The following is a 24,436-nucleotide window of genomic DNA, read 5'->3' on the forward strand; positions in this document are numbered from 1 at the left end:
ATCCTCCAGTAGTGGCTGCCCTTGTGCTCAGCTGACTGGATTATTGTAATGCCTTGTTATTTGGCCCAACCAGTGGGACTGATCCACTGTCTTCCCGTATTGCAAAACCTAGCAGCTCGAATTGCTACTAAATTGCCCTTTGGTACTTCTACTTCGCCAGTCCTGCGCTCATTGCACTGGCTTCCAGTGGCCAGGCGCATTGAATTCAAAGCTCTCTGCTTAGCTCATCAAGCTTTTTATCATCAGGGAGCAGACTATCTTTGGGACAAATTTGTCTCTTACCGCCCTGATCGAGACCTTCGCTCTGCCAATTCCTGCCTGGTGGTTATACCTAGGTTTAGTGTTTTTCGAGTGGGAGGCAGGCCCATTATCTACCACTGCTGGTAAACTTTCCCCATAGAACTCTGAATGGTAAATGTTTTATTTTGACCCCCGGACCTTCTTACTTAACCCTCATAAAAGATAGAAAATTGGCTCTATTTAGTTTTTAGATAGTTGAATGCAGTTTAGTTCCATCCACAGGGCCAAAGTTATAAGCTTCCATAAGTGCCCTTTTTCTGTGGCTCACCTCCACTGCGTGCTTAAACCTGAATAAGCACGCCACCTGGGTCTGCGCAGCGAGGGAGTGAGGCTAGCATCCTTGGACCATACAGTCAATTTACACTTTACATTTGCAATGCTATCTGTTATGGGTTTTTACTACCTATGGTAGGACTGTAGAAGACTCATTCCTGGCTGTACAGAGCTCCAACTCTTAGGTTTGGCCTGAGCTACCCAAAAGGTTTGGTAGCTATGGTCGAGCAGCTAGGCATAGTTTAGGAGGAAGAAGGGCTGTAGTTGACTACACAGACCTTTTGAGCACACTTCTAGTCAAGGAAACACTTGCACACTGTAGTTATATAAACATATGGCTATATATGTACCAAGACCATTTTTAAATCACTACAGTTCAGGTAAGTAAAAATAGTTAACACAGATAGATATAAACATTAGATATTTGCTGTTGTAATACTCAGTTCAATAGTAGACCTTTGGATGAGAAATGGGAAAGTAGCTTTAGGTCAGCAAATCATTCATCAACCAACATTACTGAACAGTAATACTAGTAAGTTAGATAACATTTGTGAAGGCCTACCTTTTAGAAGTCCAGCCCTATCTGGGGAATGAGTCTTAAGTCAGATGGTGGCACTGGGGTACCAGTGACCCGTGGGTGGCAGAACAAAGGAGGGCAGACACTGTCAAAGTTGTCAAATATCAGACAAAGCGTTTTTATAACAAGTAATGGAATTGGATTCAAATGGTTCAGGGGGGCCACCTGAAGGATTTCTGCCTCTAGGACGGATGTCCTTAGGCACGAGAGATCACGGTTGGGTTGTCCATCCCAACGTGACTCAAGAAGCTCAGGAGGAGTGAACAGCAACACCACAACTTCCCGGGTAAGTACCCAGAAGTCAGACAGTACCTTCTATGATGAAGAACGCTGTCACTGGCAGGTCACTGACCGGTCCCCATGGGAGGGCGACGGCAGCTCTGGTTCGGGTCCCTGGTCTTGGTGGCTGGAGGAGGAACTTTTGGCAGGAGCAGATGGTCAGACTCAGTCACAGGTATGCCCAGTAGACTATCTTCATGGCACATGGGTGTGGAGGCTCAACACTGGCTTTGTAGCAGCAACGGTTGTCGCCTGGCAGACTTTCTTCCCTCCCTCGGTTCTCGATTCTTCTGATGAGACTTCTATGATCAGGATGGAGTCTCTGTAGGCCCAGACAGATGCCCACAAGCTTGCAGCCAGAACCGCACTTGACAAGACGATACAGTGCCAGAGGTCCCAGGGTCTTGGGGGTATTGCAGGCCTGGAAGGTCGCAGCACTTTGTGGAATGGCTCAAACTGTAGCTGATGTTGAGACTGGTTAGGGCCACCAGTCCAAGGGAAGAAGCAGTCGGGTCTGGATCTTCCCTGTCGCACAGAAGAGAGGGCTGGAGCAGCTTTGCTCACTCAGTCGGCTTTGGCGGTCTCTGGAGGTAGCTGCAGATGTCCCCCCCCTTTCTTCATTGGAATGGAGCTTCCAGTGGTCAACTATCACTTCAGTATCAAGACCCTCACCTTTTATGCAGGAACACAGCCAATCGGCATGCATGCAACATTCAAGCGTTGGGTGGTGGCTGTCCCAAGGGGACAGTCAGGCACCCAATCAGAACTGATCAAAGCAGATATACTGGAGGACACAGACCTGAGGAGTTGGTTTGCTCCCAGCTTCCTGTCCTCCCAGACACACTGGTGCCTCCTGGGCAGGCTTCCCAATGGGAACCCATCAAATAAAAAGTAGTGCGCAAGATTCCCCCCCTAATCCGCTAACCCCCCCCCCCCGTCCCTCCACCCAGGTTAGCAGTGGAAGGCTCCAGCAAGGTCAAGCCACCTTGAGATGGCAAAAAAAGAAGACTGGAACCATTTTAGGTCAATGGTGACCCATGTGTCCCTTACACGCAGGTTGCTTTTGCAGCTCCGGTAAAATTCACAGAAGTCAGTAGAACATTTGCACTGCCACCAGCCATTCAGATTGAATTGTCACTGTAACTAGAAAGTTTCAGCACAAGTGGAAAAGAGATACATTGTGTCCCCTCAGCACTCCACATAAGGTGGGGTGTGCTGATTCGATGATCTTAAAGTCGGGTAGAATAAACATTATCCCCCCTGTCCTTGGTGACGTTTGTTATCACAGGAAAATTAAACGGGGCAGCTCAAGGAGCTCCCAGTAACACTGCACAGAAAGTGCTATGTGCTTGTGCTGCAATAATACATTGCAGATGCCTTAAAAGTTGGAGGAATGTATGACTTTAAAATGATACAAAAAGAGGTTCGCAAAGGTAGAGTAAAAGAGTGAGTGTGGAAAAAGGTTCCCACTCACTCAGGAGTACTGGTAAAACATCCAAGAGTCCAGCAAAACGTGCTGGGGGACTCACAAGTGGGGAGACTAGACCCAAAAAGGAAATCTACCTAACGCTATCGGGTATCCCTACATATTATCCCCACCAAACATATTGCTGTACATATGGTAGTTTGTCTCGCCATAGGCGATAATTCTGGGGGGGGGGGATCATTTGTGGGAGCGGGGGTTGCGGGGGTGCCCTCTGCACATTTAAAAATAATGCAGGGGTTGCGGGGGTGTCCCCCGCAGGGTCCATGGCTCAATATCACTGCAAAAATATGGTCATATTTTTGTATCGCAATATTTTTGCGGGGATATTAACACATGGAACCTCCATCGGTCATGCACTACTGCATGCCCGTTTCAAAGGTTTTGCAGTGCAGGCTTCGCGGATCTGGGCTTAGATCTGCAGACTCGTAATGGTGGTTGTATGCAAAGTTCTCAGTCTGACATGGCCAATCTCATTTCCATCTTTTGATTTGAATTGGTTTCAAAAACGGCTTGTGAACCCAACTATCAAGTTCATTTGTATTTCTATTTATTTATTTATTTTAACACTGCATGGATTTTCAGAAAACGGCCACGTCTTCTCGTCCACGTTTTGCAGCAGTGCTCAGACCGGTCCACTCTGAGAAACATGATTTTGTCCCGCGCATTGGTCCTCGTAGTGGGCTGTCCACAGTGTGTGACCACTCCCAAAATGATTAGTAAGCGAGTACAATGACAACATTATAACCTTTTTGTGTTTGCTGCCAAATGTTTGTTATATAAAGAGTAAGAGAAACCCAACCATTGGAACCCCCAAAAAAGAAGACCCTATCAAAGTAACATTCTCTACCTCATTGTGCCGAAAAAGTAACACATAACCAGGCCATGCTGAAGATGTGTGGCGGCCCATTTCAACATGATGGTTGGGGCCCACTTTGCTTAGAGCAGAAAGCAGTGCGAGTCATCCGTGAGGGACGAGGACATACATTATAATGGAGAAAAATATAAGGTTTATAGCCGCCAATTATCACGAGACGGCGAGCAAGCAGGAAGCCGAATCACTGAATGCCTGCTGCATAGATATGAATCATTTTTTCTAAGCAAGTGCCTGCCATGGAGAAGCAAGTGTTGAAAGGCAATGAGGTGATAACACTTCTGTTTTTCCCCAATGGAAGTGATGGCTTATGGGCTCCAGCAAACGCAGCCTGTAAGACGAGCACTGCAAAGCACACACTGTAAGCCCCAGAAAGTAAGTAACATATGAAGGAACAGATTGCTGTTATTAAGCTGCTGAATGGCAATATGGGGGCAGCTGCTTGGGCACCCTTTGAGGTGCCTTTCATTTGAAAAGTTTGAAAGGCCCTGGTACCGTCCCTGCACATATCTATAATACAGAAGCCTAAGCCAGACCAGTAATGGCCACTCAATTCCCCCAGGCATTTTCAGCCCAAAATTTTCACTGGCCTGAAGTAGAGTCAAGGATCAAGTTAAAAGCATTGTTAAGGTAGACAACATTTCATGTCGAACAAAACCCTGTGCAGAGTGCTTGTCTTAGAATCGCAACTATTTTGAGAAAATGGAACCAAGATGCGTGATCAAATGTGCTGCACATGGAGATTTGCAACGTCGTTTCACATTCGATACACCGGAGTGTTGGGAGAACACCATTTGTATAATCTACCCCTTTACACCCGACCGACATCTGAGGTGAATAGTTGTTGCCTTTTAGATTCTGAACCAAATTCCCTTCACACATATACTTGTCATTAATTATGTACACCAGCCTGCCTTGCTGATCAGTACCAGTTTGTGAACCTCTAAAATCTCAGTTTATGCACCATTTATGAAATTCCCATCAAATATCTGCACTTTTAGGGTCTTGGAATTCTGTTCTTGGGAGAACGATTGTGACGTCATGGGTGTCATTATGAGCTGTGCATGGTGTAAGGCAAATTATAGCTGCATTAATAACCACTGCCAAATTTCACGGTTATTTAGGTTTCCCATAGAGGTAAGTGGGTAGGATTGGTTAGTAGGGCATAGCGGGACAAAGGTAGAACAAGAGTTGTGATGTCTTGTTGACAGCTTCAGTTCGGTTAACGCTGCTTGCTGAGCATGGGTGCGGTGTATGGCTTGGGAGACTCCCATGTGCTGTTGTGCGAGACTGTGGTTTGTTTTGTTGTTGCAGTGTAGTGAAGTGCATGCAGTTTGCGTTGCAACAAAGTGGTTGTGTTTGTTTAGCGTTTGAGAGGTGTATGCAGAGTTGAGCTTTTAGCAGTTGATTTAGTGTGGTTATCGTGTTGCTTCGGACATCTGTGTTGGGTGTCTCTGCCCGAGCCGTCTGCTGGAGTGTTCCGTGGTGGGTCACTCACCGGGTTCTGCGTGTGGCAGTGACATGTCTCTGTAACTGTCCAGTGGTCTGTGGGTAAGAAGATGATGAGGGCCTCCCCCCCGCGTCGAGGTTGTGGGTTGCTCTCCGGTCGTCAGTGGGTTATGCCTGCCATTGCCTCCCTGAGCTCCTATGGCAGGGTCCCTGCCCTCGGAGTCCTAGGCGCTCCCTGTCCTATTGGGTGCTAGTTATTGGTTAATACTCCCTTGTCTGCAGCTCGGTTGCATAGGGATTTGGCTTGGAAGAGGGTGAATCCTGGGCTCCTTCTTCCCCAGATACTTCCTTTCATGTATGTGTTCCATTTTCCATTGGTGTCTCTGTTTTTCCTAGTTGTTTTTGTCAGGTTCTGAGGTGAAGAGCCAGGGTTTAAGTAGTTTTATGAATTTTAGGTGATCCTTCATATTGCATATTATTTTCCAAGCTTTTGCTGCCAGGTGAGAGAATGAGGGAATCACCCCAACATTTTTTCTAGTGTATGGTTTTGGTTCCAGGCGGATGTTGTTGCTTGATCCGAGTGCTCCTCTGGGTAGGTAAATGGCTATTTTCTTTTGTGGGAATTTTGCTCCTTGGTCGTGGATTTCTCTGTGCATTATGCACATTGTTTTGAACGTGATTTTGTTGTTTGATTGGCAGCCTGTGTAACATTTGTAGCGCTGGAGTGATGTGGTCCCTTCGTGATAGTTTAAGGAGGTCTGACCGCTGCAGTTTGGATAAGTTGCAGTTTCTTCTGCAGGTGTCCCGAGGTAAAGACTGTTTGCATATTCTATTCTGGACATGATGAGGGTGATGATGGTCAGTGTTTTATGAGTGAAGAACAGGAAGGGTAAACTTCTTTTTATTAAGTGTAGTAGTAATAAACATTTCTTGATCACGTTTACTTGTGGTTCTAATGTTAGCGCGTTGTCCATTAAGACTCCAAGGTTTTTGGCTATTTTTGATGGTGTGGGTGCCGTTTCAAGTTCTGTGGGCCATGGGATATAAAGGTTATTTTACAGGTTATTGGATATAACCATGATTTCTGTCTTGCCTGGGTTAGTTTGAGGCTGTTTGTGTGGTTACCAGTCATTTGGTCGAAAACCAAATGGTCGAATGACCATTTGATCGAAGTAAAATGGTCGAAAAAAAAAGGTCGAATTTTTATTTATTTTTTTATTTTATGGGGGGTTCCCCCCCAACCCTCCTTTTTCTTTATTAAAAAATATTTTTTAAGCAACCAAAACTAACAAAAAATATATAAAAATTCAACCTTTTTTTTTTCCACCATTTTGATTCGATCAAATGGTCATTCGACCATTTATTTTCGACCAAATAACCGGACACCTGTTTGTGTTCATCCATTTGTTGTGTTCTTTGAAACAGGCTTCCATCGTTGTTCTCTTCTTGTGCATCTTTGATTTTCTAGATGATTTGTGTGTCAACAGGGTAGTTGTAGCACGTGAGGCTGTGTCTTTTGATGAGCTTGATCAATGGAGTCGGGTAGATATTGAAGAGCAGTGGGGATAGGGATGATCAATGTGGTACTCCATAGTTGGTCTCCCGTGGAGGGCATTTGAAGAGATTTATCCAGACAGTTTCCTTTCTATTGGTTAGGAATGATTTAATCCAGAGCAGGTCTAGATCAGTTATTCCTGTTTCTTCTAGTCTCTTGATGAGGATGTCATGGTTGACTGTGTCGAACGCTGCGGTTAGGTCGAGTAGTATCAGGGCAGAGTTTGTGTTGGAGTCTTTGTTTGTCTTTCGGTCATCCCAGATAGACAGGTGTTACGTCTCTGTCCTTCTCGCCGGTCCAGCAGCTGGTGTTTTTCTGCGTGTTCCTGTGTTAGTACGTAGATGTAGGTTTCTAGCAGTTTTGCTGGGTATGGAATGTTTTAATAGGTCTGTAGTTAGAGTGGTCTTCCACGTTGCCTGCCGTGTCCTTGTGGTTTGTTGTACACAGATTTGAATGACCACAGTACTTTCCCTGTTGGGAGTGATAGGTTAAAGAGGTTTCTGTAGCATTCCAGTGGTGTACCCTGAAATGGGTCCCGGAAGCGGAGCCTGCACAAAGCGCAGCTAGTGCGCTGGGCAATTTTCCTTTTTTAAATGAACACTCATTGCAGTGCAGAGGAGCTACCCACACTCCTTAGGTGGGGAGAAATCATGTGGGCGAGCTGAACGCTGGCTAGGAGACCCGTGCTGGTGCTAGCGCTGAATGGGGTCCACAATCATATTAAGCCTGATTGTGCCAGATAGCCTAAATGTGAAATATGGCTATCTGGCACAATCAAGCTAAATGCGAGATTAGGTTGATTTAAAAACTCTGGGCTGCACACATTGGACCCAATGCTATTAGAGAGTTTATGCGGTGGGATTGAGTTGGTCAGTTTAGTGGGGAGCAGTAATGGCTCTACGACGCAAGGGCAAGAGCAAGACCCAGGTAAGTTTAGCATCACTAAAAGAAATTGGACAAATGTTGGTTCAAAAGGGAAATTGCAGTAACCATGAAGCATCCATGGCTGCTGCTCTTCACTGTTAGAAAAGCGTGTGGTGCACAATGACATGGAGAATCGTTTCATTAAAATAATGTTTAGTCTGCTTGGCCCTTGATTAGTGTTGGCCTCGTATTAAATACAAAGAACATTTATTTATTTGAATTTTAATATAAGGCTCCACACACACACACACACGAAGATCGCAGAGCGGCCACATAACCAGCTTGGGGTACTACTGTTTTCTGTTTTCTCTTTTAATCCCTCATGTCTGACTTGACCGGTGTTCACTTACGTCTGGCATTTTCAGTAGTGCGTGGCGGTGGCCGGGCTATGGTTACTTTATGGTTAACGTCCATTTTTAACCAATGTTTTTCACTGAATATATTTTTTTAATTGTCTATGGTATCATGCCTACGGTGTTACCTGCCATGGCTTGTGGCCAATCCCAGTGAACACTTTGCCCTTTTGGCCATGACCCAGGCACCTCCAACATCCATGGGTCTATTGGGCACGGCCTGCTGCCCAGTGCTATGGGGAATGCAATTTAATCATAACTGCAGGACATATTTGAATGCTGTGCTGTTATGCTTTTATACTGCACCAAATCACCACTGTAGTAGTATCGGATAGCCTAGACTGCTCTCTGGGGTGAATGACTGTACCCTGGCCTGGCCTATCCTGACCTCAGTCTACTAAAGGAAAGAAAATGAGCATGGGAAGGTAAGAGGATGGCAAAGTGGGAAATGGATGCTAAAAGACAGGGACAGAGAGATATTTACCTAATTATTATTGAAAGAGGATGTAGAGTGTGATACTTTCAAAATGTCTTAATGAACTGAGGTTATTCTAGAGCAATGGCTGTCAAACTTTTGCTCTCCAGATGTGTAAGTCTACAACTCCCATCAGCCCAGCCAGCAGAGTCAAGAGTGATGGATCATCTGAGTCCTAGTCCAAAACTTCTCGAACGCCGTAGGTTGCAGACCCCTGTTCTAGAGCCTGTACCTTGATATGACGCCCAGCTCTCGCACAGGGCTGAGGAAGTGGGCCCATTGAAACGTAAGAGAACCACACCTTTCTCATCAAGGAGCTGCTCTAGTTATACCTTGTGTTCTTCTGCCATCTAGTGGTGTTCATATGGAATTGTCCTCTCTTGTGTTAAATGACGTTTTAGAGTCGTCAAGATGCGTATTTTGTTATCCCCACCTCCTTTTAGGAGAGGAATGGCTAGTTGGGTGCCTCCTAATAGAGATAACCGTGTATTTGCATGATCCATGAAAGTATGGGCACTTCTACAAGCCAACAGAGCCAGTTACTTGAGGTTAGTTCATTCTCACGCAAAAACTGTCAGCTAAAGGTGGCTACTATTGTTGTCCTATATGATGATTCAGGGTTGGATGATGTCTGCTCTGCCCTGAAAAAGTGGATCTATAGGGCATTCATTGTGGCCAAGAGATTGATTCTCCGTGGATGGAAAGGTAGGGTCCCTCCGTCCTACGAGGAATGGATCCAAGAAATGCACTGTCGAGGACAGAAAAATTGATATACAAACTGAAAGGTAAATTGTCTGCATATGAGAAGATCTGGAATGTGTTTAATTATTTCTTTTTTAGTTTTTTTTTCTTTTTTTTTTCTTTTTTCAGTTTTTATTTTTTTACGCACATCTGTACTGTACTGTACTGACTTGTTTGTTGTTTCTGTATTCATGTATATATTATAAATAAATAAATATAAAAAAAAAGGTGGCTACTATATCGGACGAGGGACTGTTGACCGCTAGTAGTTTTATTCTCCCAGAATTCTCCCAGAATATGGGGCCCTGCGGGAAGATGTGGTTTTACCATCTGTGCTAGAACCACAGCCCAATCCGAGCACTGGCTACTGAGTTTTGCATCTTGATGTTTGGGGTGGGTGTTCGTACCAACCTGCCGACTGGTGAAATGCGCCACTTATGGGGGGGGGGTTCAGAAACATCGCTAAACGGAGAGGGGGGGGCTGGAAACTAATGTCTGTCCCTAAAAGAGTTGCCTGACCTAAACTAGCATGTGCCTCTCCGGCCCGCCTAGCCCCCCTCTCCTGGTCCTTTTCTGTAACCAGCGCCTAGATGCCTCCAAGTTATGTGCGCTTCTTATAAATGTATTAATGAATGTGCTTGCGAGCTGAAGTCCAGTGCGTTATGCTTGCAAAAGGCATGTAGCGTAGCCTTGGTGGCAGCCTTGCATATGTCCGCTAAAGTATATGGGCCTCATTACAAGTGTGGCGGTCTGAAATTATGGGTGCTGGTCGCACCGTACCGGCACTCATTTCCGGATCGCCACGCTACAACTCTGCGGACTGGGGCCGTTGTGCGTGGCAGGTCTGACTTGCCGGGTATAACGACACCCGCCCGCAGATGCACCGTTATCAAACATGCCAGTGCTTCTGTGTCTCCATTTCCATGGGAATGGAGACCAACATTTTCCAGCGGCCGACTTTCCGATCCGCCGGGACTTTTAATGTCCCAGTGTAAGTGGGAAGTCAGGCGCCGGAAAAGTGTTAGGAGTTACGAAAGTACCGGCAGGGTTGCCGCCGGACTGGTAATGAGGCCCGATGTCTTTGAAAGAGAATGGCGGGTGATATCACTCTCAAAAGAATTGCCCTTTGAATGAGTCTTATTGTTTGCCTTGTAAGCTTCTAGTATGGTAGTCACCAGCCAACAAGCTATTGTTGCTTTTGAGGTGACAGTACCTGGGGAACCTCCCCCAAAGGTTACAAAAATGTACTTAGTTTTTCTAATCTCTTCTCATTCTCTCTTATAATCTGAAGATGCCCTTGAATCTTGGGGCATTGTGTGGTTTCCTTTCATTGGCAGGGTCCATTTGCAGACTTTCTCTTCAGTCAACAATGCTCTATAGGGTAGATATTATTTTCTCCAAAAACACCGCGGACATTCCGTTTTTAACCAGCAGATGGCAGGAGAACCTAAGCATTCGCCTGTACACCGACATCAAGTTGCAAAGGTTCTATTTATGCAGTGAATTACTTTTGTAGCAGGCTGGTGGCATGTTTACGTGCCTCGCGGCGCAGAGCGGCAGTAGCAAGGGTCAAGTACAAAAAAAAGTGGGGGGTCTCGGCTCATTAACATACCAATTGAATGTAGCATCCCCAGAAATTAGCATATGACGATGCCCTCTGAAAAAAGTGGAGGGGACTCATTAACTTACCAATTGAATGTAGCATCATGGAAATTAGCATATCAAGGTGCCCTCTGAAAAAAGTGGGAGGGACTGCGTCCACCTGTGTTTACCGTTGAGCCCTGTGTTTACCGTTGAGCCCTGCGTAGGATATACATGAGTTTTCAATGAATGTTCATTTTGTCCAACATTACACAGGGCGTTGTTGCAGTGAGAGTGAGACAAGGGGACGCTATTTGCGTTCTAAAATGTAACTGTTAAATGTGTTCCTGCAGAATAGAGAAACCATGTTGTATCTGTACTGTTGCATTTTGCAGTGCAAGCTTCTTTGATAAAATCATTTTAATTTTTTTTTTATAGGTGTTATGACTTTGTTCTCCATAAAAAGTAACCACCCGGGCCTGCTGAGTGAAAAAGCTGCCAGTAAAATTAATGAAACTATGGTACGGTTAGGTAAGTGTCCTCTCTGCACACCCCTCACCCACCCCCGCCCGAAGCAAGCTCCGAGATTCTTGGTACTAGGCTGTAAATGGGAAGCATTGAAGTACAGGTATTGCATGACTCTCACTCCTTATTCAATGTATTGCCGACTCGCAGACATGTGCAGGACTGCCCTTTTTAAAAATGTATTGCAGCCTTTCAGAGTACAGGAACTGGATTAAATGCAATCCAGGAGTGCTGAAGAGTGCTAGTGCTGCCATGCGAAATTTTATTTATTTTGCATTTTTAAAGCTCTCACACAGCCTGTGGGCATCGAGGCGCTGTTACAGGAATGTTTTGTTTTTTTAGTTGCGTATTTATAGCGTGCTTAAATACCCAGAGGTTTCTAAGCGCGGACCCGGGGATCGAACCCGTGTTGCTTCGTGTCGTCTTGCTTCCAAGGCGAACACGATGCCGCTGAGCTATCCTCCCGGGAAATGTATTGCAGATCTACATATAATTGCAGGTATTGTCTCATTTAGGGAAATGGTGGTCCTTGTGGCACAGTCCTAGTATACCTTGTTGCCCCCCCTAAAGCGTTTGTGCTGTAAAATAGATTGAAGCCCGGATGAGGAGCACCAGTGTTCATACAGTACAACAAAGTTCCCAAGTTGTGGAACGCCCGTCCTCTGCACACTGTCTTTGGCCGAAAGACCAACTTTTTAGAAGGAATGAGCGAAAATCCTAATATTTGTATAGTAAATGCAATTGTTTTTCAATACTTCAATCGTGATTTGTTAGGTAGTCACTTGACACAATATGTTTAGGACAACAATTTTCTTATTAGGTATTTATTCATAAGGCCCAACACGTTTTGAGATACTTTCTCTTCATCAGGAGCATGGTTCATAAGAAACATCCAATCATGTATTTTATTTGTCATATAGTTCAATTTTGACCATATTCTTAATGGCACAAGTTCTAAATTAAGTCTCACATCATCACTTGTTTCTGTAATGCACTGCAGAGTCATATGATCACTACTTTCCTTGAATTAAATTGTATTATCTTCTCTTTTAAATATCCCTTCATTGAAATACGATGTATACATAAATGACGTAATCGCAACAAACATGTTTTTCTTAAGCTTACTCACTACTGATTGTAATAGGAATAATGATTTGCTGACCTTAGTGGAATGATTCAGTTCAAAAGGCGGTCACTCGGTTGTTTCTATTCCTCTTCGATGTCCCGCTGAGTAAATCATCCGTATCTGTGGTGGCAGGAATGGTAAGTGAATATCTAGTATGTTTATGCAAACCAAAAATTGATGACGTGAAAAGGACATACTTGAAGATATCAAATAAAATAGGGCTCACCCCGAGGACGTGTCTCAATGTCCGCTGTTAATTCATGGGGTATCCCCGGGATAATGGATTCTAAGGATAAAGTATTGGATTTAGAAGATGATTCACAATTTGTTAAATTCCTAACGGTAGACGGGCCAAGGTCTGTAGGTATATACTTACTCAGAATCAAGTCTTATGCAGGAAGGGTAAATGCCGGTGTTCGCTATAAAAAGTGATCGAAAGATGCCCACTTTAAATAGAAACGTGGCGGCGTCATGATGACATTGCGTATGACGTTCATGACATCATTTATGTGAACAAAGTCCAGCCGCTACTAATGGGTGCTTAAATTATGTAGAAGACACCATACTTGATGGTATTCCTAATGGTAATTCAAAGGTCCAGGAGGATGCAGCAAGCTTCGTTCAGTTTCTTCATCGGGTGTTTCTCCCAGTGGTCGACTCTGCCTCTAGTCCCAAAACCCTGAACGTTTAAGCAGGTTTCTCCCATTCACGCACCGCCTAGGCTGTCAATCACACAGCAGGGTGGCTGTCATGAAAGGACAGCCAGCCAATCAGGACTGGTTGCTTTCAGGCATTCCTAGAGACAAAGGACAGGGGAATTTCGCGAACTTCCCTCACATCCTGCCTTTCCAGACACACTGCAGCCAGAGGCGGGCTTCAGGGCTGAAGCCCGCCAAAGGTAAGACAAACAAAAGGCTCAAACCTGTCTCAACGCACTGAGTAAAACCCAAGAAAGGCCTCACAAACAGAAAATGGCAAAAAACGAAGCCCAAAGCCATTTTGACAAAAATGGTCACCCATAGGTGCTATACTGCAGCTGAGGATTCAGCCTGCAGTAGAAAAGCACAATGGTAGGAAAATAAAACCACTGCCACTAGTCATTTAAATTAGTAAGGGTCACATAAAAATGTTACATGAGAATGTAGGCTAAGGGGCTACTAGGTAACCCCCCAGCACTCCACATAAGATGGTGTGTGCTGGACCTGCAAAGAGAAAAGGTAAGTAACGTTTTCACTTTACTATTCTTGGGAACAGTAGTTCTCACAATAAAAAGGTATTTAAACCTTATGAGAGAACTAAAGGATTTCTCAGTGACACTGCACTGAAGGTGCTGTGTCTCACCATACAAAAAGTAGATGCCTCTGGAGTTTGTCAGACTCCAAAAACAGAGGAAACATATCATCTGAATCAGATCAAAACACATGAGAGTGAGAAAAAGGTCTCACTCACTCCAGGGTTCAAATTTAAAAAGTCCTAAAGTCCAGCAAAAGAGCTGGGCGTCTCTAAGGTTGAAGGCAATTGGCACAGAAATGAAAATTCTCCCCGACACACAGGGCTCTAAATCCTTGTGTTATGTCGGCATTCAAACACTGTCACAAGGGAAGAGGCGACACTAGAGGACATGCCACCCTTTCAAAGAAAACACTTTGAAGGCTGCCCCCGATCATAACACCCCCAGTGGGGGCTCAATTCTTTCCAGAAAAAGGCAAAGCATAGTCAAGAAAACTCGAACTGTGTACAGTGCCCTAGGGAACATGTATGTGATTCTACAAGAGGTGAACAGCAATTGCCCCAATACAGAAGAGAATATTGTGAGGCTGCAGTAGTCCGAGAATGACGGAGGTGGCATTCCTGTTGCTACAAACTTTTAGTCAAATGATAAATGGGGTTGGGGAAAGGCCTCACTAGCCCCAACTCGAACACAGCCAACCGGGTTCACTCCTCCTTCTGGTGCTGTGACTAACTAAGAAGAGGAATTCCAGCTGCTCTTCTTATATGGGTGCAAACACCAGACTCACCTGACAAACACACTTCTCTTCTTAGGTAGACTTGGTGAACTCTCCTGCCAAGTACTACCTATTTCACAGCCACGTGGCCCACCTGTCTCCCATCTACTGTGACTATGAAGATGAGCAACTGATGCATTTCTCTTTCTGGGTAGGTTTGGTTTGCTTTCCTGCGAAGCGCTACCATATTCAGTGTCCCAAACCCTAGCTTTAGGGTATTCCTCCCCCTTCACTGGCCACCGTAATTAGGGTCCCAGACCCTGGGTTCTGAGTATTCTTTCTGCTTGCCACCACTTCCTCGAGCTCCCAGTAGTTCCCTGGCCCTTCGTGGACCTTTTCGCTTGGTTCGCGAGGGCATCCGCCTTCTTCCAGCTTCTTCCGTCTGCTGCGGGATTGGTGGCTCTTGGAACCGCTTTGTCTGGTCTGTGGTGGCTCTGCAGCACCAACCATCCTTCAGGAAGCTGTTGTGCTTCCAAAGCTTCTGGAGCGCCTATCCGCTGCTTCCGCCAGCCTGCCGTTCCTTCCTGTGTCTCAAAACCGGTTCCGGAGCCCTCTGCTTCTTCCTGGGCATCCTAGTTTTCCTCTTTCCTCTCGCGTCAGGCTGACACAGTGCCTTTCCTCGTGACTCCTCCAGGGAGGACTGGTTTTTTATCAGTTCATCGGGTTCGACTAGATTGAATAGGCTAAGCTGCTCACTGCGGTTCTGCGTGGTGCTCCTCTGCATCATCTTCGTCGTCATACTATGCTTCAGTTTGTCATGCCTGTTCTTCATCTCAGTATGTTTGAAGGGAGGACAAACTTCTATCTGGTTTGCATACATAGAAGTATGTAAGATTCTACACCCATTGAGAGGGTAAGAGGCTGAGGAAGTTGGGACTGTGGTAGAAGTGTACTGCATCTCTCCTAAAGTGTCATCCCATGAGGGTTGTTGGGCAAGATTGTATGCAGTACCCTGTGGGAGACTGCACCAGCCCTGTCCTCTTGGCAATAGTTAACCCAACCTTTGGTATAAGCATGTACTACACACGTTGGTAGAGTAACTGAGCAGCCAGGCTTATCTCAAGAGGGGCCAATGTGAGCTGTAGGGTTATAACAGAGATTCACAGTGACAGGTATTCAAATAAACACTTGCACTCAAGGTCCCTTGATTAAACAATTATTTATTAATTTAACAGTTGAATAAGCCTTCTTTAGAAGGGAGAACATTTATGTAACACAAAAATATACTTCAAAATACACACTCTGTTTCTTTAAATCAGTAAATACCCATTTGGGATGGCACACACACTTCCTACGCCCTGAGGTGACTTAAATAACTGTGACATTGTGGACATTGATATATCACTGGCGCATTTCTAGCAATACTGAGGTTAGTGTCAAAAGGAAACGATGAGGAAATAAAACAATGGTTAACAAATCTTCTTAAGCAGGGAAGTACTTTTGAAACCCCCAATGCAAAGTATATTAACCCTTTCCCAGCTACACACATTATCTAATGTGTGACTTTTGTTGGGGGACAGTTAAAGCACCAATTCGGAGGTTTAGAAGAGTCTTTCAGGGAGCCAGGACAGCCAACGTTAATTAAGCAAATGTCTAGGTGAGCTGAAGCACTTCTTGCAGGTGAGTAAAAAGTCTTGCACAATGTTAGTGTTTGTAGAAAATGAAATTACTGTTGGGCCACAAGCTGGAATACTTGTGAGGGGCAAAGGTGCAAACAACTCTGCACAGGCAACCAAGACAAGTCTGAACGGAGAGCGAACAAGGCTATACGACAGAGGTATGTACCCCTTAGTTTACAGTACCTTAGGTCTGAAGAAATTGGTTCCAGCTGGCTTCTGTTCCAGTTGTAGTATGGCAGATCCTGTTGTTCCTGGGCCTCAGTTGTGGGGACAAGAGGGAGGACGTCTGGGGACTCCTGCACTACGATTTGAAGGTCGGAGGCAGCAATGGGTTCTTTATACAATGAATGGCTGGTGGCAGTGGTTTACTTGTTCCTACCATTTGTGTGTTTCTACCACAGGCTGCAATTGCAGCTGCAGTAAAGCACCCACGGGGGCGCATTTTGTCAAAATCCCCACGGTCGTCTTTTTTCACCATTTCTTGTTGGAAAGATACTTTTTGAGATTTACTCTGCACGCCAAACCAGGTTTGGTTCCTTTGTTCATTTGGTCTTTGGCGGGTTTCACTGCTGAAGCCCGCCTCTGGCTCCAGTGTGTCTGGCAGGGCAGGAAGTGAGGGAGGTGCCCGATACTCCCTGTGCTTAATCCCCTTGGTTACAGGAATGCACCCAAAGGTGATTAGCTGGCTGTCCTTGGAGGAGTGCCACCCTGCAGTGGGAGTGACAGCTAGGCTGTGAATGAATGGGAGAAACCTGCATAAAAGACAAGGGCCCTCATTACGACCCTGGCGGAAAGGGGTTTACGCCGGCGTAAAGCATGGCGTACCTTTCCGTCTGACTACGAGTTCCCGTAGCGCCATGGTGATTTTTACGCCTGCTTTTTGCAGGCGGAAAAATCCATGGCGCTACGGGACTTGTTGTTAATTACGCCACCGTAATTTACGGTGGCGTAATTAACGCCTTCCCCACTCCCATTATACCCTATGGGGCAAGAATGGGGAAGGGTAAATGGGGATTGGGGACTTACCGCCCCGCCAAGGTCGGAATGGGGCGGTAAGTCCGCCAACCACCATGGCGGAGTTGGCAGCTTAGCGCCATGGACCATGGTGCAAATTGCACCATGGTTCTCCGCCAGGGTCGTAATGAGGGCCAAGGTCTTTTGCTTGGAAGGCAGTCGACCACTGGACGAAGGAATCCAAAGAAGAACTTGGGTGAGACGCCTGCTGCAACTCCTGGACCGTTGGCTTGCCCATTGAAGCCCTGCTGCAGTGCTGAAACTCCGAATTTGCCTCCCCTTGAGTTTGTGGGACCAATTGACCCCAAGATGAACTCATCTGGAAATCCTCTCGGAGCTGGCTGTACTTCCATTGCTTCTGCAGGAACCGATTGCCAGGGAGAGGAACACCAGAATCGAGTGTGTCGTCTTTAAGTCGGACCCGAGCTCCAGGAAGCTCTTGCAGACTCCCATGAAAGAGGACTGACCAAGCCCGAGGCACTTCAACAGAGTGCTGGACCCCAGATCTGAGGAAAGCCCATAAGGTATGTGAGAACCATGGTGGTTCTATTTGTGAGATGCTGAAAATCCTAAGTGCCGCTGATCTGAATTGTGCCCATTCATGCCGCCGACCTTCAAACCATAGTCCTGGAGTCCTCAGACGTCCTCCCTCTTATCCCCATGACCGAGGCACAGGAACAACAGGGTCTGCAGGACTAAAACAGGAACAGAAGCCAGCTGGATCCCTTTCTTCAGACTCGAGGTACTGTGTAACTAATGGTACTTGCCTCTGGTTGTGTGTAGCGTGCTTGTTCTCACTGGAGACTTGCATTTGCTGCCTTTTGCAGAATTGCTTGTATCTTCGCTTCCCACAAGCCTCCCAGCTTGTGGCCCAACAGTGATTCTTTTTGCTACCAAACTCTCTATAACATTGTGAAAGCCTTTTGTGCTATTTCTAAGAAGTGCCTCAGCTCTCCTAGACTTTGCTCAACTGACATTGGCTGTCCTGGTCCCCTGTAGACTCTTCTTACCCTCTGACTTTGTGTTGATCTGTCTGGAGAAATTAACCATTGTTTCCTTCCCCAACCTTTCCCTTTTTCCACAACTCCAGTATTGCATTTAAGTGTAATGTGATATATTGTCAACAGTGTCCTAGCTATTGAAGGCACCTCAGGGTGTAGGAAGTCTGTGCGTGACATCGCAAAAGGGTATCTACTTACTTACTGAAACTGAAGCAGTGTATTTTTGAAGTGTATTTTATTGCTGACGATTGCTCCTCTTCTAAAGAAGGCTTATTTTAAAACTGACTGTTAACTTAATAAATAATTATTTAATCAAGAAACCTTGAGTATAAGTGTTATTTGAATACAGTGAATTTCTGTTACAACCTTACAACTCACATTGACCCCTCTTGAGATAGGCCTGGCTGCTCAGTCACTCTACCAACTTGTGTATTACAGGCCTATACCACAGGTTGGATTACCTATTGCCAAGAGGACAAGGCCGGTGTATTTTCCCACAGGGTTACTACATACAATCTTGCCTAACAACCTCAGACACTGAAAGTTGTGCCGCACTACTCCTTCTGGACCACTCTGTGGCTTTTGACACCATCGACCACCACACCCTCAAGGACAGCATCAACTCCCTCGGCACCAGGGATGGAGCATTGAAGTGGCTATCCTCCTTCCTGTCCAACAGATCCCAAATAACACACATGCCTCTCTTCTCATTGACTCTGTGCCCTGTCACCAACAGAGCACCACAGGGTGCCCCTTTATCTACGGTGCTATTTAACCTCTACCTGGGCCCCCTCGCTGATATTATCCGTTCACACGGCCTGTCTTGCTACAACTATGCAAATGACACCCAAATCTTCAATATTCCACAGGACACCACCAACCCCTCCCCCACCTCACTTCATGCCTCACAGAAATCAACTACTGGATGACAGCTAACCACCTCCTCCTCAACACCGGAAAATCTGAAATCATGATCTGCTGGAAGACTAACCTATTCCCTCAACCCAACGCTTGGCCGTCCTCCCTAAACCCACCCCATGTTCCCTCCTACACAGTAAAAAACCCTGGATGCACCATGGACACTATACCAACCTGTTTTTCTTTTGCTTTTTTAACTTAAATGTGAGCACTGATGCTCCTACCACCCACCCATTTCCATGGAATGTTCAACCCGCTGCATGGAACATGTGGTACATTCAACCCCCAAGTTGTGCACCCCTCCTAACCGTACAGCTCTGCAACTTCTCTTCCAACTAGCACGTTTTCCCCATGTATAATCCACTCCACTGTCAGCTAGTACTTCCAAGGCTTCTTGTTCTTGACCTGACTTCTCACCACATGTATAAGAAGGAACTCTTCATTGTCGCTTTTTAGCCCCTCCCCCCCACTCTCTTGTGGGAGTGGAATTTCTTTTATTTCTTGAATGGATTTATAGGGGCCCATGGCAAACCTGAAACACCTGGTTATGTGCTCCTTTTGTCCTGCACAATCTGGACGTGGGATGTTGGTGGCATAGCACTTTGTCATTAGTCAAGTGTCCCATGTCTCCCCAGTGGAAGCTTCTCCTGGGAACTTTACTGCGTCAGTCGTCTTTGTCCACGGCCCTTCGCCGCATCTTCCCTCTGCCTCCATGGCTCTTTAATTGTTCCCTTGGGACCACCTGCATTAGCCTTGCCAGTCTTGGTTACAGCATCAATGTTCAGCTGCTTCTTCACTTAGGCCTATGTCAAGTTCCTTTATGCAAGAATATAGCGCAGGCAATTTTTCTATTGATTCTACCAATGTGGGGGGGGGGTCATGCTTCCGCCTCATATCCTCCTTTGTTCTGATTGCGGCAATTAATCATACGTTGATCTCATAAATATTCACTATGGCTGTAGATAAAGTCCCATTTCACAGCCAATCCTATCGTAGCAGTAATTAATTCCTCCATTGTCTCACCTCTCCTTTGTTCCCTGTTGGCAGAGTCCTACCTAGCCTGTATTTTGTTTTTCTTGGCCCTGTAAGGTTTGTCTTTTTTCTTAGATTCCTTCATATACTCCTCCCTCCCCTTTCTGCTCTGAGAGTTCCTGAGGTCTTTGGCTGACTTTCTGTCCCTTGTGTCATCAACAATGGTCAGGGGGGCTGTATTTTCTGTCAATGCTGTACGTCGGCCCATACGCTGCCAAGACAGACGTCACAAAGCCTCCCTTTCAACCCTTCAGTTTGGCAGCAGGCTCTCCTGGGGCAGATGAGAATAACATGGGGTCTGGGACATTGGCCATGTCGTCTGTGTCTGGGTACTGTGCATCATTTTAAAAAAAAATTATGTAAAAATACAAATAAAAAAAAAATGTTCAGGTTGTATGTTTATGCACACCTTGGGAAACATAGCACCTAGATGTGCTTTGCAGGGGGTCCCGACTCAATATCAATTGCATTGACATTTTTCATGGAAGAATTGGTAAAACGATTAGCGGCAGAAACTGAGAGCATCGCTAAATTAGAATAGATGACATAAAACAATACAAAAATTTAGTGTAAATATGGAAACAAGTAAATTAAAAGACTGAAAGTGTGCGATGATTGTTTGAAATTGTTGGTAAAATGATGAAATACATTTTAAAGGTTTGTAATTAACCAAATAAAATAAAAAATAATTATGTATCATCTCATTTCTGTGTGTGTGCGCTCTTCAAAGTGAGAGCATTCAGTATGCATCTTTTTCTACTCAGCAAGCGTTACCAAGAAACAGGATGCCGCTGTCGGCACAGCGTCTTTATACTGCAGTGTAGGGTACTTGGCCTGGCGCTAGAGTTGCACATCCTTTCAGTGCCTGAAAGCCTATGTTGCCACAATAGCTGTGCCATGGTGCTGGGTGAACACGAGGGGCCTGCTGATGAAGATTTTTGACAGACTTGCGAGAATTTACCATGTGGTAAATCCTCACTTTTTATTTTGGTGGAGTGGAGGATTTACCTCCAGCATCAAGCTGGAGGTGAATCTGCCACTTCGCCTCCGGCAATCGGCAGATTTACCGCATGCATGGTAATACAGCTGGCAGTAAATCGGCCAAAAATTACAATTTGGCGGTGCGAGAAAAGTGGCAGTAACGTTTGACTGCCACTTTTTCCTACACTGCCAATCTTGTAATGAGGCCCTGTATATGGTCTTTGCTCAGCACCTTGGTTTCCAGTGATGGCACACTGGTGCAGGAGAGACCCCAAGGCCCTTGGGAAGAGCAATTGATGATTTAGTGATTCCCAGTTGAGGGCCTGAGCTAGAAGATTCAAGACCAGTGGTCGGTGGTGTAGGGTTACTACACCGTCCCTGGGCACAGGATTCTACTTCTCGGGATGGGAGTCAGCTTGAGAAGACCCCCAAGGAAGAATGCAGATTTATGAACAGCTTGTGAAATCACATCGGAGAGGAGCAAGATACGGGAGGAGGTCCATGGAGCTTGCCAGATGGTGGAGATGTGTAACCACACAGGCTCGACCGATGTCCTGGGATGAAGAAACTCGGGTCGCTTTGGCACAGAGTCTTCAGAGTCCTGTCACAAAGCGTCTCCCGCTTTTATATCCAGTGATAATGGCATGGCAGGGAGCTTAATTTATTTATTTGGATTTATAAAGCACCCGGCGGCCCGGAGGCATCGTGGAGCTGTTACAGCATGTTCAGTTAGCAGGTTTTAGGACAAACATTAGAAAGCAATAGTACAAAGAACAGAGACACAGAAGTAATGAACATTGTTAAAGGGCATTCCTAGGTTACAGAGGAACAGAGTTTGAGACAATATGCTCGGCGTTCTAATTGAAAAGTTAATTCTTTAGCATTTTTCTGAACACTGAGCGATTCTACATTCCTTAAGCTGCGCAGGAGAGTGTTCCAGGCCTTTGGGGCTAGAACTTCGAAACTAGTGCTGCCAGCTTTGGCTCTGTTAAAAGCTGGCACTGAGAGTAGGTGAGAGTATTGGTCTCATTTTGGTCTGTGGGCTGGAGCCTGGTGTATTCTTTCTGCTAGGTAGGCTGGGGCAGTCTGAGAGAGGCACCTGTGAGTGATCATGAGGGCCTTGAATGTTATGCGTTCTTTGATGGGGTGCAGGTTTCTCGCCTGGGAGATGTGATCTCTTTGGAATACTGAGGGCAGCTCTGAGGGCGTTGTTTTAAAGGAGACAATGTCTTGGAGCAAGACTGATGCAGTTATTCCCACTGGATCGGGGGAAGGAGCACCACAGTTGGTTCCTTTGGGGAATCTGGAGAGGCAGAGCTCTGCACCAGCTTCAGTGGATGCTGGTGCAGAGCTTTAGTGTTTCCTCAAGCAGCCGGCCTTTCAGGAATGCAGGTACATAGTTCCAGCAGTAAACAAGGGGAGTCGGCAAGGGTCCCTGCATTTATCCTCTGCAGGAGGCTGTGAGTGAACACGACAATCACACACTAAGTATAATTCAAAAATAGGAGAACCCAAGGAAGGGCTCTCCCTCAAGTGAATTAATCCACACTATTCAAGACTGGTATCTGCATATGGCACCCGGAACAGGTTTCAGGCTGATTACATTCCCCAGTCCTCAGATACAGGCATCCAGTGGCCAAAGATGACCACCTACCCCTCAACTACCCAGAGGGACATGGATTTGTCATGTGACCCCTTAGGTCTCCGAGGAAAACAAAGACAACCTTAATTTTTTTAATGAAGGGAGTGGGCAAAAATGGCCCAGCCAGGTAAAATAGATTCCACCTGAGGTTGCCTCGCCCTCTACTTTTTTCTGGCTTTTCCGGGGATTTGGACTTTATTTTTCTCCGAGGCAGGATTGATCCAAAGCCTGACGGAATGTGGCTCTGTTTTTATGTCCTTATGACTCTAAAGCAGGGTTGCCTCAAAGGTGTCCCAGAAAAAGTAACCCTTCTCTGTTAGTCATGTGGCTTTTCTGCCTGTGTAAAATTGTCGAACTGGGCAAGTTCATCGATCAATGTTCCCTGACAGGCCGCTTTCATCGACAGCGGCCTGTGGGGGAAAGCGTGTGTACTGTGCACAGAGCAATCGAGAAGTACTGGAGTGAGAGGTAAGCAGGGGGTTTGAGGAGGGGTAAGGGTGGGGGGGAGGTGTGTGTGTGTGTATAATGGGGGTGGGCCAGGGGAATAGGACTACAGGGGTGGAAGGGTAGTTCCCCGCCCCCCCACCCAATACACGTTTGGGCTTGAAGGAGGAGCAGGGAGGGAACGGGTTGCAGGATCCCCCCGCATTAGGGAACAGTATGGAATGGGGCCCAACAAAAGGGAAGTTGTTTCCCCCGAGGCTCTGAAATAGGGCGCGGTTAACCAGGCTTCAATGAATTCAGCCTGCGGGGGAAACCACGTACAACCAACATTTTTCCACTGAGTGGAATTTGTTTTACTTGGCTGGGCCCTTTCAGTACCTCTCATCCATTCCCCAAAACGGTGGTTGTCTTTGCTTCGAACCTCACTGGAACCAAAGGTGGTTACCAAACAACGTGCAAAATGACTGCCTATGGAAACCACCAACCCACTGCTGCAGAACTGCTTTTTCGGTTGCAGAGTATTGCTGTCCTGACTCTACGGTACTGCTGGCGGGCCTCTTCATGTGCTTCTTCACCCCTGGCCTCCCTCTTCATCATCCTGGGTCTTCTGTGGGGTTCACCTGGGCCTGACCAGAAACCACTCCTTGGGCAATTTCTAGAAGGGAACTCTTTCTCACCAAAGGCTTTCCTACCGCCGCACTACTGGTCTCCATATTATCATCATCATCATCATTAGGCCACATATTGAGCATAGACCTAGCTTCAGAAAGCAACAGAGTGCTTTACAAGTCATGGTGGGAAGGACACAATGAGGGAAGCAGAGCTACAAGGGAAGAGGTGCAAACAACGGTACAGGGGAGGACAGGCAATTTGGCAGCAAAAAAATCTACAAGCAACCCAGGGAGAACACGGGGGAAGCAGGGCAGGCAGTCCCTGGTTAGGTGGGAAGTGGGGAGGAGGGGGGAGTTGACCACGTTGCTCTCTTGAAACATTATGCAGTAGATAGGAAAGGTGTGTTTCTTACCTGCATACTGCATTTGTTTTCTAGAAAAAACTCCTTTACTAAACTCTTATTGAAACTGTTTACTCACCTGATAATATTGTCACCTTTTTTGGTTTACAAAGCTTAACCTAGAAGTGTAGTGTTTTTTTCCCCTCTAAAGATTATAGGTTTTTAGGAATTATAGTGTCTGGCCATACTTTCATTGGGCATAAATGTATGTGTATTGTACCTGTTAACCAGCCCACTCCACCTCCTGAGAGT

At 46.0% G+C, this 24,436-nt stretch overlaps 1 protein-coding gene across 1 annotated transcript in view; it reads left to right on the top strand.

Annotated features, from left to right (window-relative positions):
- The window catches only part of SMO (smoothened, frizzled class receptor), a 216,799-nt gene that overhangs the window by 109,427 nt on the left and 82,936 nt on the right, over nt 1–24,436 (top strand). Inside the window, exon 7 of the mRNA XM_069629579.1 lies at nt 11,303–11,395. Within this exon, the coding sequence (XP_069485680.1) occupies nt 11,303–11,395 (93 nt within the window). The remainder of the gene's footprint in view (nt 1–11,302; nt 11,396–24,436) is intronic.

This window comes from Ambystoma mexicanum, chromosome 12 (assembly GCF_040938575.1).
Source record: "Ambystoma mexicanum isolate Mex_15411 chromosome 12, UKY_AmexF1_1, whole genome shotgun sequence".
NCBI lineage: Eukaryota > Metazoa > Chordata > Amphibia > Caudata > Ambystomatidae > Ambystoma > Ambystoma mexicanum.